The sequence below is a fragment of the Engystomops pustulosus genome, chromosome 2 (genome assembly GCF_040894005.1).
Source record: "Engystomops pustulosus chromosome 2, aEngPut4.maternal, whole genome shotgun sequence".
Classification (NCBI taxonomy): Eukaryota; Metazoa; Chordata; class Amphibia; order Anura; family Leptodactylidae; genus Engystomops; species Engystomops pustulosus.
Window position 1 is genome coordinate 91,000,531 of NC_092412.1, and position 15,689 is coordinate 91,016,219.

At 39.0% G+C, this 15,689-nt stretch overlaps 1 protein-coding gene across 1 annotated transcript in view; it reads right to left on the minus strand.

The window, feature by feature from the left end:
- The window catches only part of CLYBL (citramalyl-CoA lyase), a 230,676-nt gene that overhangs the window by 51,389 nt on the left and 163,598 nt on the right, over window positions 1-15,689 (minus strand). The window contains 1 exon segment of the mRNA XM_072135513.1: window positions 5,072-5,260. Coding sequence (XP_071991614.1) covers window positions 5,072-5,260 — 189 coding nt within the window.

A 15,689-nucleotide genomic window follows, 5' to 3' on the forward strand; every position in this document is an offset into this window, starting at 1 on the left:
TCCATGTCTCATCTGCATCCTCTGCTCTTCCCCGAATGTGGCAAGTTTATTAACAATGGGACTATATGCCATTCAGTTTAGTAAATTAGCCTCAAAGTTATCCTGGCATAATGACACATTTGTAATATCATTCTAGGGTGGTCTATAAGGTTGAAATAAAAAATTTACCACTCTGGATGCTTTTATTTACTTGGCCACTCCTTTCAACGTGAGTTTGCTCATGTGAAGGACAACCTATGTTTTAGTGATCTCTACTTGCCTACTTCATACAGAGCCAGTAGCGGTGCAGGACATTTATGTTTGCTAGACTTACTGTTTGGAGGAAAAAGATGTGAACGTGCTCTATAAGTCACACTTTCACAAAGGCATTTAGAACACATGGATCACAGCACAAGGTTCACCAACCCTTGAGAGGTCTCTAGCTCTATCCCCCTAATAACATTTAGTAATCTCACATATCTAAAACTATACTGATCTTGTACTAGTCCCATTTCTAGGTTTCCAATCCCCCTGTGACCGCCCCATCCGTTTTTTCTCTTTTTTCGATAGATACAGTAGTTGGCTATGTATCATACCAAATCCTGTGAATTCTCCCTGCATGGGGTATGTGTTTCCACCTATTGTAAGGCTCCATTCTGTTTTCCTTCAATAAAATTTTGTTGAAACTAAGAATCAGTCTTTCACAGCAGAATGAGCTGGTCTTCTTATGCCTCCACCTATGCTAAATCATCCATGACATTGCATAGCATTACATTTTGTGACAGATTTCCCTCCATTTGCTGGCCATACAGTCATATGAGTGTGGATTGACTTTTTAAGATGGCCCACTTTATCCATCTGTGGACTTCCATCTGCCTTTCATCTTGCCATTCTCTTCATACCTTTTCTTCATACTACATTCCTTATGCACACCTTACTCAATCCATAAGTATCTAAATTCTGCAGTCTGTTTGATTCAATTTCTCCTCTGCCTATATTGCACAATCCAATGGCCAGACAGAAGAGATAGGTAAAAAATGTATTTCCAATTAACAAGATTGCTGGATGCATCTTCTTCACTGTGATGAATTCTCATACAATAATAAATCCAGAGAGTCTACATTGTCTATAGTCCAAGTTCCCAGATACCTCACACAATTCCTACATCTTTTGAAGACTTGAAGAGCACAACAAGTCTTGAGAGAACTTTCTTCAGCAGAATATGTCTATACTTATATATAATCTTAAAAATGTTGGTTGATTAACCTGCTGTATAGGAAAGGAGATAACTTCATGAAGGGGCTGTACACCTAGTTATTATATTTACTAACCACAGCCAGAATTTCTAAAGCTGCTAACCGCATAAAGAAATATGTGGGTACATTGCACAGATGCCCTTCTTCTTTTGGCTGTTATTCAGAAAAATTTGTCTGGGAGCACGATTCATCAAAGTGCCCCCTGGTTACTTGGTGCTTTAAGACATTTAAAAATGTATGCCTTTCAGAATGTGAGGTTGAAATAAAACGCAAAAAGTGCTTGGACATTAGTAGGCTACATCGTTATATAGTAAATAGAGTTGAAAATAGACACATGTCCATCATGCTTTCCTAAGGAAGGTAAGGGACAGGGCTGAGGGGGAAGGAATGTAGGGGGTCAGAATTCTATACAATCATATAACCATCAATGTGATTTTGCTGTAAGAAGGCATCTAGGTCTTTTTTGGATGCATTCTGCGGTCCCTGCTGTAAGCAACTCCTGTGGCAGGCTATTCCACAAATTCACAGTTCTTATATTACATAAGTCTCCTCTCTGGAGATTTAACCTTTTTTTTTCCTCCAGATGGAAAGAATGGCCCTTGTCTTTTGAGGTGATTCAACATGGAACAGCTTTTTGACCATAATTCTTGTATGGACCATGTATATAAAATATTAAATCATGTTCCCTCTTGTTTGTCTCTTCTAATGAATAAAGCTTATTATTTTATTCCTCTCTCATAATCATTCATGCCCTTAATATTCTATGCAATGTACAGGGTAGTTGGAAATTAACTCTAAATGCAGTACAGAAGACGGTTTCACAATTTATCCATACAGGCTTTATTATTGCATTTTTTACTTTATTCTTTGGGTAAATATCACAAAGATATAAAATGTAGACTGATTTTATTATGTTTTAGTTCTTTAAAAAAATGCTATTTTTCTAAAGAATATTTCTCTGTATCACCATAATCTAATAGCCATAACATTTTAATATTTCAGTGTATAGAGTAGTGTAAGGTATAATTTTTTGTGGGATGACCAGATGTTTTCATTCATACTATTCTTGGACCTGTATCGCCTTTTGATTACACTTTATTCTAAATTTAATGATTGACAAAATGGTAAACAAATGGTGAACACTACATTTCATTCACCACATGGGATAGTTATCTTGATACATCAGGTATGAGGTGTCCAGGTATGGAAGCTGCAGCTTTGTCCTGGGTGTGGCTCTGGTTGCATTGGAGGTGTGTCACACTATCTCTCTGGTCACTGACAGTCTGTGCTCTATGTTAAGAGCTGAGGCCTAAGAGCTCATGTGGTGAGAACTGGGCCTAAAGAGATGTCTCTGGTAAGAGTCCTAGGTTCCAGGAGCTGACCTCTTTGGTAAGAGGTGGCTGGTAATAGAGACCTAGCCCCTTCCTGTCCAGGGGTTTTGTTAAACCCTGGTCAGGTGGTTGCTCACTCTCCAATCATACTCCAGCTTACAGATTGGAACATCATTGGATAACAAACATTAAATAGTCTTTACCCTTGCCAGTCCAGGCAGAATCTACTGCTGCTAATTACCTCTAGATAGCTGTATAATCCCTGAAGTGAGTTGTGCAGGCTCACCTACTGGTGAAACACAAACAAGGGGGCTTATTCACAAACACTCCTCTGCCTGCACATTGGAAGGGATGTTGCACAGGGCACAGAAGAGAAGGAGGGCCTTGCATTAGTCAGTTTTGCTTTATAGAATTTACTGGTTTATTAGAGGGGAATTGTTGTGAGCTATAAAATATTTGTTTTTCCATTGATGTTGCCATGCGAGACCTTATTTTTTTGCGGGATGAGAGGAATTTTTCAGTGATGTCATTTTGGGGTGGTTATGCCATATTGATGAAAATTTATTAACTTTTTGGGGGGGTTGTAGAAAAAAAAACATCAATTTTTATAGATTTTTTACTTTCTTTCTGGTATACACCAAATACCCTAAATAACATATTTTATTTATTCTATGTGGGGTTTGTATGGTGATTTTCAAAATTTTTTGTTTTATATGTTTTATATGTAATGGGGCTTTGGGTGCTTTTTTTTTATTAATTGATGTATTTACATTTTTTTTTGCTTTTTTACTTGTCCAACTATGGGACATGAACAAGCACTCATTTGATTGCTTGTTCATTATAATATCCTGCAATACTGATGTATTGCAGGGTATTAGAACTGTCAGCCTAAGCTGATGCAGAAAGGGGGTGCCAACAGAGCAGGGATAACAGTTCAGTTTAGATGTACTATTACTGCATGGAGTGAAATTTGCATATGCATTCTAGAGAAAGAGGATGGTATAAGGATTTTTGTTATCATTATTAATATTTTTTTGTTTCCTTTTTTTTCCCTATTTCTTTAAGCCCTTTAGGGTGGTCGTGGGGTTGGCCTTTGACAGTCCTAAAAATAGATGCATTGAAAATGTCATTAAAAGTCGCAAAAAATGACACCACCCACAGCTCCGTACGCCACAGTATGAAAAGTTATTAGCGCCAGAGGGTGGCAAAATATTTTTTTGTTGTACAGAAGGTTTTAATTCTTGTAAGTGTATACCTATACAGATGTGGTATCCTCTTGATTGTACCAACCTAAAGAATAAAGTGCACATGTCATTTGGGGCCCACCGTGAAAGACGTAAAATCCAAGCCCACAAGAAAACGTTGCAAATACGTTTTTCACCAATTTCACTGCAATTGGAATTTCTTTCCCTGCTTCCCAGTACACGGCATGGAAGAATAAGTACCATCACTATGAAGTGCAATTTGTTACGCACAAAACAGCTCACACAGCTCTTTACATGGAAAAATTAAAAAACGTTATAGATTTTTGAAGGTGGGGAGTGAAAAATGAAAATGCAAAAACCAAAGAAGGCCCTCAGCATTAAGGGGTTAATGGTCACAGATTAGCATTTAAGTCATCCTCTCCCCACCTCAGACCTCACCCATCCAGTGTAACTGTATGCAGGGACATCATAGTTGGCTCTCTTGAAGTCTGGTTATATATGTCAATCACAGCAGAAGAGATGTTCTGAGGCAGGGAGTGCTTGACTTCAAAAATCCTTGTCTCTGTCATTTTATGCAACCAATTTGCACCATTTTAAAGTTTGTTTTTTTGACCAATGCCACATTGAAAGGAACATGATCTGGAAGGTGTTACGCTGCAGGTGTCCTTTAAAATATAACAAAAACTATTAAATGTGGTATTTGGTATAGTATTACACCAAAGAATAAAAGGGATGTGTCAACTGGACTAAAAGTGAATACAAAATGAATAAAAATAATTGTAATCAACAAACAAAGGTAAAGGAAAAGTAATGTTTGTGAGCTAAAACATTCTTCCATTACACAGCTACATGAAAAAAATGGCATGGTACTAATGTTTGACCTTTGCGAAAACAAAATGACTTTCCTAGCTTTTCATGCAATCTGTAAACATGCTTAAAGGACATCTACCACCAGGATAAAGGATTGTAAATCAAGCACGCTGACATACCGTTGTGTGCCCTCTCTGGCAGGATCTGCTCTTCTTTAAGCTTTTCTTATGTTCTGATATTTTACCAAAAAAGGGCCTCTAAAATTATGTAAATGAGTCTGAGGGGGCTCCAGAGTACATAAGTGTTTAATAAAGCAGGAAGCCCCTCTGGTTAATTTGCATAATTTCTAGACCCTTTTTTTTCTTAAAAACAAGGGTAAGGAAGCTTAAAGAAAAGTGGATCCAGCAAAAGGGAGCAAAAACACCAGTATGTCAGTGTGCTTGGTTTACAATCCTAGATCCTGGTGGTAGATGTCCTTTAAAAGACTCACCCATTTCACTTCTTCAGAGGATTCAACTTTAGGCACCATCAGACAGGAAGGCAGGACTTTAGACTGCAGGATGACTTCCAGATCCTCTTCTGCAAGACCGCTGGACACAGAATTAATCCGAACACACTTCTCGGATTTACCAAGGTCATACTCTTCAAGTGCTCTAACAACGGTCTCCCTGGCTTGAACCTAGTAATTGAAAAACAGAGACTTATGTTTACCAAACCTATGCAATTAGTAAATGTCAAAAAATGATCTTTCTTATAACTTATTGTAAATCAGAACTTTTTTTATTAAGGCAGAGAAAAAACAAAGCCTTACATTTTTTAGCATTTTGAGTTAAAGGCACAGAAAATAATAAAGAGAAAAAAAAACCCCAACTGGAGTATGCCATGTAACATCCATTTCCCGGACGCAGACGGATTCCATATCTTATTTTCCAGATGCAGCCGGTATTCATATTGATTACAGGAGAAATCACATACCCCGCCTAACCCCCCCCCCAACTATTCCCGGTCTGACGCCTCTGTATATTTAGTGACTTATCTGTATAAACAATAGGCTCCCCTTCTGTATCCTAGAACACAGTAATTAGTTTCTCCCATAGAGCTTTTAGCAAACCATAGAGATGCAACTATTTACCCATTAAGCTGTGTCAGCTTTTGTCTGATGGAGAGAAGTGCCCCTGATGGTAACCCCGGTGTTGCTAGCCAACATCCCCAGATTGCCTCAAATTTTTTGGTAATTTTCCTCTTTAAATATATTCCATATTCTAATCTGATAATGTTATTCATACGGTTTTTATATTCTCTCATAGTGGGAGGCGAGGTTCTTATCCAATGTGAGAGGATTTCCTTCGCGCCTGGTATAGAGCTCTCTGAATGCCCAAACCTACAGAATTATTCACTTCCATCTCAGGCATTATGCCTAGTACACATAGTCGGGGCTGGGCCCCCAGAGAAACCTGGAAAATCCTGGATAGTAGACGCATCACCTCCTTCCAATAACATATGTAACAGATTTGCCCATAACATATGTAACAGATTTGCATTGTTCTGTTGGCAACGAGGACATTCAGAGGTGGGGCAAAGATCAAACCTATGCAACAACTCAGGGGTCCTATACACTCTATAAATGAGAAATAGCTGACCCAGCCTCTGGCTTTCACTGGGTGATAACTTTGGTACCATATCTAATACATCATTCCATTGCTCATCGCTTATTTAGCCCAGTTCATCCTCCCACTTTGGTTTAGATGGGAATTGAAAACTGTCTAATTGCTTACCTAGTAACCATGAGTACAAAAATGATATCATCCCTGACGTTTCCTGTCGGTTGGCAATGTGCGTCATTAAAATACTACTGGTTATTGGTAAAAAGATCTATTATCCAAATCAAACTCTTTCTTCAATTGTTCAAATGTTTTGAGCTGCCCGTCATGAAATATCTGAGAAGCCCTCTAGTTGATATTACTCTAGTACAGTGATGGCAAACCTTTAAGACACTGAGTGCCCAAACTACAACCAAAACCCACATATTTTTCGCTAAGTGCCAATGTGACAATTGAATCAGTAACTTATTACTACCTGCTCTATCACAGGTTTAAATTGTATAGGCACCTGAGGACACCAATACAGTATAAAGGAGGATAAGTTTGGATTATCATTGAAGCTTCCTTCTAGGGTCCTCGGCTACCTGGGACTTCAAGAGGCCTTGAGTCCTGTCTGGCGACCCCTGCCCTGAGGTGATGTCCAGAGTGCCCATATAGAGGGCTCTGAGTGCCCCCTCTGGCCCCTCTGGCTCACGCGCTGAGCCCTCTCCATAGCTGGTAAGTCTTTGCTGCATATTGCAGCAAAGGCTTACCGGTAACACCCGCGATTGGTGCTAGCACTAAAAATAAAAAAAAGTTAAAAAAATATATATATAATAAAAAACCCTAAAAACTCAAATCACCCCCTTTTCCCTAGAACTGATATAAATAAACAGTAAAAATCATAAACACATTAGGTATCGCCGCGTCCGAAAATGCCCGATCTATCAAAAAATGATAATGGTTTTTCACTGCGTTTAATCCCGTAACGGAAAATCGCGCCCAAAGTCGAAAATGGCACTTTTTTTGTCATTTAAAAATTTTTTTAAATTCTATAAAAAGTGATCACAAGGTCGAACAGTCCTAAAATTGATAACATTGTAAACGTCATCAAAATCCGCAAAAAACGACACCATCCACAGCTCCGTACACCAAAGTATAAAAAAGTTATTAGCGCCAGAAGATGGCAAAATCCCCCAAATAATTTTTGTACAGGAGGTTTTAATTTTTTTAAATGTATGAAAACATTATAAAACCTATACAAATTTGGTATCCCCGTAATTGCACAGACCCAAAGAATAAAGTAGACATGTCATTTGGGGCACACAGTGAAATCCGTAAGATCCAAGGCCACAAGAAGACGGCATAAATGCGTTTTTTTACCAATTTCACTGCATTTGGAATTTTTTTCCCGCTTCCTAGTACACGGCATGGAATATTCAATACCATCTCTATGAAGTGCAATTTGTTACGCAGAAAATAAGCCGTCACACAGCTCTGTACATGGAAAAATAAAAAAGTTATGGATTTTTGATCATGGGGAGTAAATAATGAAAATGAAAAAACAAAAAAGGGCCAGGTCCTGAAAGGGTTAAACGTAATCCAGATGCGCCGCATCAAGTCATATAAATTATTGTAAACATATATTGACCATCAGTTGAGTAAACCCTCTTTTTGTGAAAAAATATTGCTGACCTGATGGGATATTCTATCAGAATGTTGGGATTCATTACCAAGCACCTCCACAGATCAAATGTTCTCAGTAGTTGAAAAACAGAGAATGGACAAACAGCAGCTGATATATGAAGAATGGAAAATAAAGTAGACATGACGCTTTACAGATCATGGGCAACAAACAAAACAAGGTACTACATATTAATACAGACAGTCCCCTACTTACGGACACCTGACTTACAGACAACCCATAGTTACAGACAGACCCCTCTAACCTCTGGTGAAGCTTTCTGAATGCTTTACTACAGTCCCAGGGTGCAATAATCAGCTGTAAGGTGTCTGTAATGAAGCTTTATTGATAATCCTTGGTCCCATTACAGCAAAAAATGTTTAAACTCCAATTGTCACTGGGGCCAAATTTTTTTTTGTGTGGATCCACAATTATAAAATACAGGCAGTCCCCGGGTTACATACAAGATAGGGTCCGGAGGTTTGTTCTTAAGTTGAATTTGTATGTAAGTCGAAACTGTATATTTTTTAATTGAAGCTCTAGGCAATTCTTTTTCTTTTGTCCCAGTGACAATTGGAGTTTCAAAATTTTTGCTGTAATTGGACCAAGGATTATCAATAAAGCTTCATTACAGACATCTTACAGCTGATCATTGCAGTCTGGGGCTATAGTAAAGCATCCAGAGAGCTTCACCAGAGGTCACAGTGGGCAGAGGGGTCCGTCTGTAACTATGGGTTGTCTGTAAGTCGGGTGTCCTTAAGTAGGGGACCGCCTGTATACAGTTTCGACTTACATACAAATGCAACTTAAGAACAAACCTCCAGACCCCATCTTGTACGTAACCGGGGACTGCCTGTAACATGGTCAGATGAAATAATAGTAGTGAGGGCCCTACATGTTAGAGGTTACAATCCACGAGGACGAAGTTGTGACACAGGAGGAATAAAAGCTTGTACAATGGTCCAACCCCTATTTATAAAGGATCCGAATAAATAAATAATTAATAAATAATGCTGCTACTAGAACTAATCACCAGCTGTAAACTTATATACAGCAGCCCATATATTGTATAGAAAGATAGTTTCAGCTGCTATATTGATAAATGATGAAAATTTTGATATAATCAAAAACACTTTACCTTTATACCAGTGTTTCTAAATCCAAAGCTAATATAAAATTGAAGTAAAGTGTTGCCATTTTTTTGATGATATCAATGTTGCAGCAGAAACTATCTTTCAATATATTTTAACTTTGAGGTACTGTGGGACCTGTGCTGTGAACTGCTCTCTTCTGTTTTGCATAAAAGATACTTTCCATAGATTCAAGCTAATTGATCACTGCACACATACGTATATGCATCTTGGAATTTCAGTGTTTGTATACTTTCTTGTAGCTTATGGGATTACACAGACAGGAGGAGTTACGTGTAAGAATGATTAAAGGGATATTGGGGGAATATGAACCTCTGATACAAAAACTTGTAATGTTCTGAATAAATTAATACAGCAAAACAAAATGTTATTAATCACAACATGGTGGTTAAATAGTTTGCTTTTAATATAAAGGCAGTCCCCGGGTTACATACAAGATAGGGTCTGTAGGTTTGTTCTTAAGTTAAATTTGTATGCAAGTCGGAACTGTATATTTTATCATTGTAATCCCAGAAAGATCTTTTTTGGTCTCTGTGACAATTGGATTTTAAAAATGTTGGGTTGTCATAAGAATCAGGATTAACAATAAAGCTTCATTACAGACGCCTGTGATAGCTGTTACAGCTGATCATTGTAGCCTAGGACTAAAGTACAGTAAATTACCAACATCCAGAGGTCCGTTTGTAACTAGGTGTCGTATGTAAGTCGAGTGTGCTTAAGTAGGGGACCGCCTGTACACTAAATTTTATGGGCCGTCTACGGTTGGCTGACTACAACTCTTATGAATCCTCAGTTTCAGCTTGTCCTGCAGTGATCTCTGAGTTGATAATCTAACAAATTGTCCTGCTCATTTACCACAATAATGACAACTAAACTAGTTGTTTCTCTTATCTACTATATCTGTGTGTATAATTCCCATCCACTGAGATTTCCAAACACTAGCCATATTGGATGTGTCACTTCTGTGGACCCACTATGTTTCTTCAGCCCAAACAATTCTGGAGTGACTGGACAACTAAATCTCACCATCCAGTAGCTGGGGAATAAGTCTCATTAGTCTCATACACATCATAATGGGGCACATTTACTAACCCCTCCGCGGAGTTCCCTGAAAGTGCATTGTCCGCCGGGAATTGCACTTGTGGGCCCAATATCTTGCACGTGTCCCTTCCCCACTCAGGTCCGCCGGAGCTCACCATGTTATTCCTGGTGCATGTAAGTGCATTGTCTTGCAACACAATTTGAATCTTAAATCCTGCACTCAGTAAGAAAAAGTGATCAGTTGATCACTTGCTTATGAACCATTACAGTAGAAATAAAGAAAAAGTTAAAAAAAAAAAGCAAAAAAAACCCATAAAATTCAATAAAATGTCCCAAAAGCCCCCAACACATAAAACAATATATTAATAAAAAAAAATAAAAAAAATAAAAAATTTATATATATATATATATATATATATATATATATATATATATATATATATATATATATATATAATTATAAACACAATTATTCCCGCCGGTAAAACCCCTAAAGCAAAAATGCACCCAAATGTCCAATTTACCACGTTTTTGCAACAAATAAAAGTTAACAAAAACTGATCAAAAGGTCACACAGTCCCCAAAATGGTAGAAATGAAAATGTTAGCTCATCCTGTAAAAAAGGACTCCTTTCACAACTCTGAAAATCAAAGTATGAAAAAGTTATTGGTGTCAGAATATGGCAAAACAAAAAATAAATTTAGTATAAAAGGTTTTAATTTATTTAAATCTATTGACACCTAAAAAATTCATTAGAGATGTCATGTGGAATGCACAGTGAAAGACGTAAAAACAGAGCTCACCAGAAAATGAGGCAGATGCAGTTTCTAGTCAATTTTACCCCATTTTGCATTTTATTTCTACTTCCCAGTTCACAACATTGGGATATGAAATTGGAAGTACAATTTGTAATGCAGAAAACATTATACAGCTCTGTACACAGAAAATTTTTAAAGTTTACAAAATTGAGTAATTCCCTGGGATAAGGGGCAGGGATGGCTCCAGGTTTTGGTTGGCCCCTGGGCGATAGAGCCTAAGTGGCCCGCCCTCCAGTGGCCTTACTGCCGCCCCTACCCTGCGTAGCCTCAATGCCCCCCTCCCCCTGTAGACACACTGTATCCTTCCTCCAGCTACACTGCCCCCCTCACCCTGTAACCACACTGTATCCCCCCACTCCAGCTACACTGTCCCCCAGCCCCTGTACAGACACTGTACCCTCCTCCAGCTATACTGCCCCCCCTCCAGCTACACTGCCTACCCACCCGCCTGCAGACACACTACCCCCCCTCCCCCTGTAGACACACTGCCCCCTCCCCCTTCACTGACCCCCCCTGTAGACACACTGTATCCCTCCCCCCTCAAGCTACACTGCCTCCCCTCCGGGAAAGAAAAAAAACACTTTTCCTCATTCCCCTGAAGCAGTGCAGGAACAGCCGCCATCTTACTTCGGCATGCGCCCACTGTACGCGTAGGCCGTCGCATACAGTGGGGAGCGCCACTTTGGGGGAACGAGGACAGGGGAGTTTCGGATTCTGCTTCTATGCTGCGGAATAGAGGCAGAAAACAACACCAGCCGGAAGGGGATAATTTGTACCGGTGTCTTAAAGCGACACTGGTACAATTGATCCAGGGGCCCGAGTGGGCCCCTCCAGTACCCCGGGGTCCCAAGCACTTGCCCGGGTAGGCCAGGTGCTGGCGCCAGGCCTGATAAGGGGTTTGTGGAACCTGAGGCTGCATCGACACATGGGATTTTGGTTGTGTTTTGAAATGATATCCAAAGGCTCCAGCCTTAGGACCAAACGTACGAACATATTAATTCTGAAATAAGCACATTTTAAATTAAACCTTCATTTTGTTTGAGATTCTGTAATACTTAAAGGGTTTACAAACTTCCTACATGCCATTTTAAATAGTATGAGGGGTGAAGTTAATTGATCAAGGTGATCTGTGGGGGGGGGGGGGGGTTATTAACAGGACTATACAGAATTGTAATAAAACAAAAGGACATTTATAAAATGATGCAAACACAAAGCTTAGATATGGTGAATGTTAGTATTACAACCCAAAATAGTTACTTTCAGTTTAGATAATTAGATATTTTAGGCATTATGTGCCTAAGGCCACACCAGCCAGCCACTCCAGTATTCTGGGCCCCAGCTGTCTGCAACCACCGAAGAAAGGTCAGGCCCTGGTGGAGGATGCTGCACATGTCATATGGACTTGTGACTAGCTCATAGAGTAGCAATCTTCTTTCCCGGAATAACCATAAATTCTATAACATGGAATGAGAAAGCACGTGGCTATCACATCTATATTGGCTTGTTGGCTACTTCATGCCAAAATCAGAGATGTAAATATGGATGGAAGGCACCCTTTTGTTTTCAAAACATTTTAGGGAATTATATAAGTCATGGAATAACAGCGTAGCCTCACATTTTGGAATTAATTTCCTGAGGTATTATACCAACAAAATACATAGAAAAAAATTAGTATAAACGATGTATCGCTAAGTAGGTACAGACAAAATATGCCTATATATATCTATACATATTTTCTTTCCCTCTATGGAGGCCTGGAAAATCATCTAGATATAATCCACCCATGCTTTTGAGAAGCAAGTCCTCTTTGCCATTCACCACAAAGTGTAGTATATTGTTAATCTTAACCTAGATAATTGTCATAGCAATTACCATTTTCACTGCCAGGAATAAAGAAGACACAAATCTATGTGCTGGTTTGACCAAGGACAGTATTCCGACTATACATGTATATGGTTCCAAACACCACAATTATGACAGAACCAGAGGAGGGAAGAGGAAGGGTGACATTTGGCTATTTGGGCTGGGATAACAAAATTTTAACTTGTATTAGAAATACAAATTTCCTGATAGTTGCATTGGACAACGTTAGTGCCAATGCAGTGTACATTCTGTGCCATGCAATCTTAACCAGCTGCTGTGTGGGATGTGTAAAAATTGCCCTACTAGAAGACCAGATTCTGGTTCTTAATGAGCTAGTTAAGAGATTGCATGCTACTGACTGAGAGAAGATTTCTGCTCTTTGAGCAGAGACTCGCTGGGGTATCTGGGTGTATGGAGGCTCGGAATGAGAAAACAACTACAGGCAGTCCCCAGGTTCCATAGGATAGGGTCCATAGGTTTGTTCTTAAGTTGAATTTGTATGTAAGTTGGAACTGTATATTTTATTTCATTGAAACAATTTTTTTTTTTGGTCTCTGTGACAACTGGATTTTAAAACTGTTGGAATGTCATAAGAACCAGGATTAACAATAAAGCTTAATTGCAAACATCTGTGATAACTGTTCTAGCTGTTTATTGTAGTCTAGGGCCAGGGCCGGTTCTAGACAAAGTGGGGCCCTGGGCAAAACTAAAAGTGGGGCCCCAAAATAAAACTATTTTATGACCAGTCACAGTCAGTAAGAGGCTCCCTTTAGTATGGTAAAACAAACTGTAATATGGGAGAATTTTATAGGAGATAGATAGATGATAGGGAGATTTATGGGCAGCATGGTGGCTCCGTGATTGGCACTACAGCCTTGCAGCGCTGGTCAACATCTGCAAAGATTTTGTATGTTCTCTCTGTGTCTGCGTGGGTTTCCTCCGGGTCCTCTGGTTTCCTCCCACACTCCAAAAAATTTGGGGAGGGGGACCGATATTTTCTGAAAGTAGACACTTGCCCCATTTTCAAAATTGCATCAAAGATTTTATAGACATAGGCGCCTTCATGCAATTTTGATTCAAATTGAAACATTTTATTAAAAATACTTAAAATTTGACTTTGATGGCAAAAAATTTGATCCAAACAGAAAATATTTACCTTCACATCTCCTAAATGTAATACATGGACATTTGTAGAGTTCACAAATGTGCCCTATTGATATGTTCACATGAATAAATCCACATAATATCACTAAAACTGTAATAACTAGATATCTGCTTTTCAGCTAGACATTTTTAGACAGTCACAACCTGCAAAATATATCAATAAAACAGAATAAAAAGTAAAGGCGACATAAAACCTATAGAATTTTGAAAGCAGACAACCAGGCGATGCATTTGGCAATTAACATTCAAAATTTCCTCTAAAATATGTACAAATCCAGAATACTTATATAAAGAAAATCTACTTTCCTAAGAAAGTAAGATGTGAGGAGATCATACAGACCCCACACCAATATATTCACCAAAATATGCAGCAAAGGGAACTGCAGAAAATTCCCACAGATCTATCATTGTCTGTTCCTTACACAATGGTAACCCAAATAAATAACTATATATCCATAAACCAAGCTAATGAGATAATAAAAGTCACGTTTAGATGTCGCCATTGTATTATCACAATAACAGAACCCTCCCCGCTTCATAAGAATGAGAGTGAGAATGTCATAACATAGGTGTAAATAATGGAGGATGATGGGAAATAAAAACTTTATACCAGGACATGTGTGTGTTTTTGGTGTTACATATAACTTTATGGACATGTTCTGGTCACGGTGTAGTCACATTAGGCGAAGAGGATCGAATGTTCATCGTATCAGTCAATTTTCCCAACAAAAAATAACTATCACAAAATAAAAGGGAATAAGAGAGAATGGGCCACATTTATCACTTTTGTGCGCATAGGTGTAGTAGTTGTGCCTAAATTCTGGTGCACTGTTTTCCAGAATTATCACAAGCTTTTACAGAATTAGCACAACCATCTGTGATAAGTATATTTTCTGCCTCTTATTAATCACTTTACTTTAACACAGTTTAGGCGCAATTTTGGCGCAGTTTCGGCGCAATGTTAGATTCAGGCACTTACATGTGATCCTGCTACAAGCTCCTCTCTGCTTCTCCCACAGCCCAGAATGAAGGTAACACTCACAGCAGCACCCAGGTGTGTGACACCCAGCACCCAGTGACCTCCTCAGCAGGGGCTTCTCCTGGAGGGGATCCCCCAGTGCTGGTCTCCTGCTGCACCCCTGGAATTCTGCACAGTATCCCCCTCAGACACTGGTGATACTGTACAGACACTTGTCAGTACTAGGTGCAACATTCTGTAACGTTCTCTTCTCTCTTGCTTTGAGCTCAGGATTCTGCAGAATGTTTTGTAAATAGAAGGTGATGAACTGTAAATAGAGTCTGCAGCTCCTGTCTGCAGAGTATCTAATGACTGTATTATCTGTACTAGTGTCTGCAGAGTATCTCATGTCTGTATGATCTGTACTAGTGTCTGCAGTGTCTGGCTGAGCTTTGCTGCTAGAAATGAGCTGTTCTGCAAAGGGGCTCAGTGCTTTCTTCTCAGATAACGCCACCTTCAGGCTGGAGTGTTTTTGCGCCCGTTTTTGCGCCTAAATGAAAAGTCCCAAGTGATGAATATCATTAGGCGCATCAAAACATCTGGATTGCTAGGATAAATGAGGGAAAGCTGGTTATTTTTTGCTGCGCAGCTAGCATTTAGTCACATTTAGTCACAAAAAATGGTGCGCCTGAATGAAAAGGCGCAAAAACAACAGAAAAAAACGATTGATACATGTGGCCCAAAGTGTGTTCTTAGATTTGCATAGAGAAGGGTTAAAAACATGAATATTAGTTGATATTATCCCTTCTCAAAATGTAGTACTAGTAACATATAAAGTGAATATTTCCA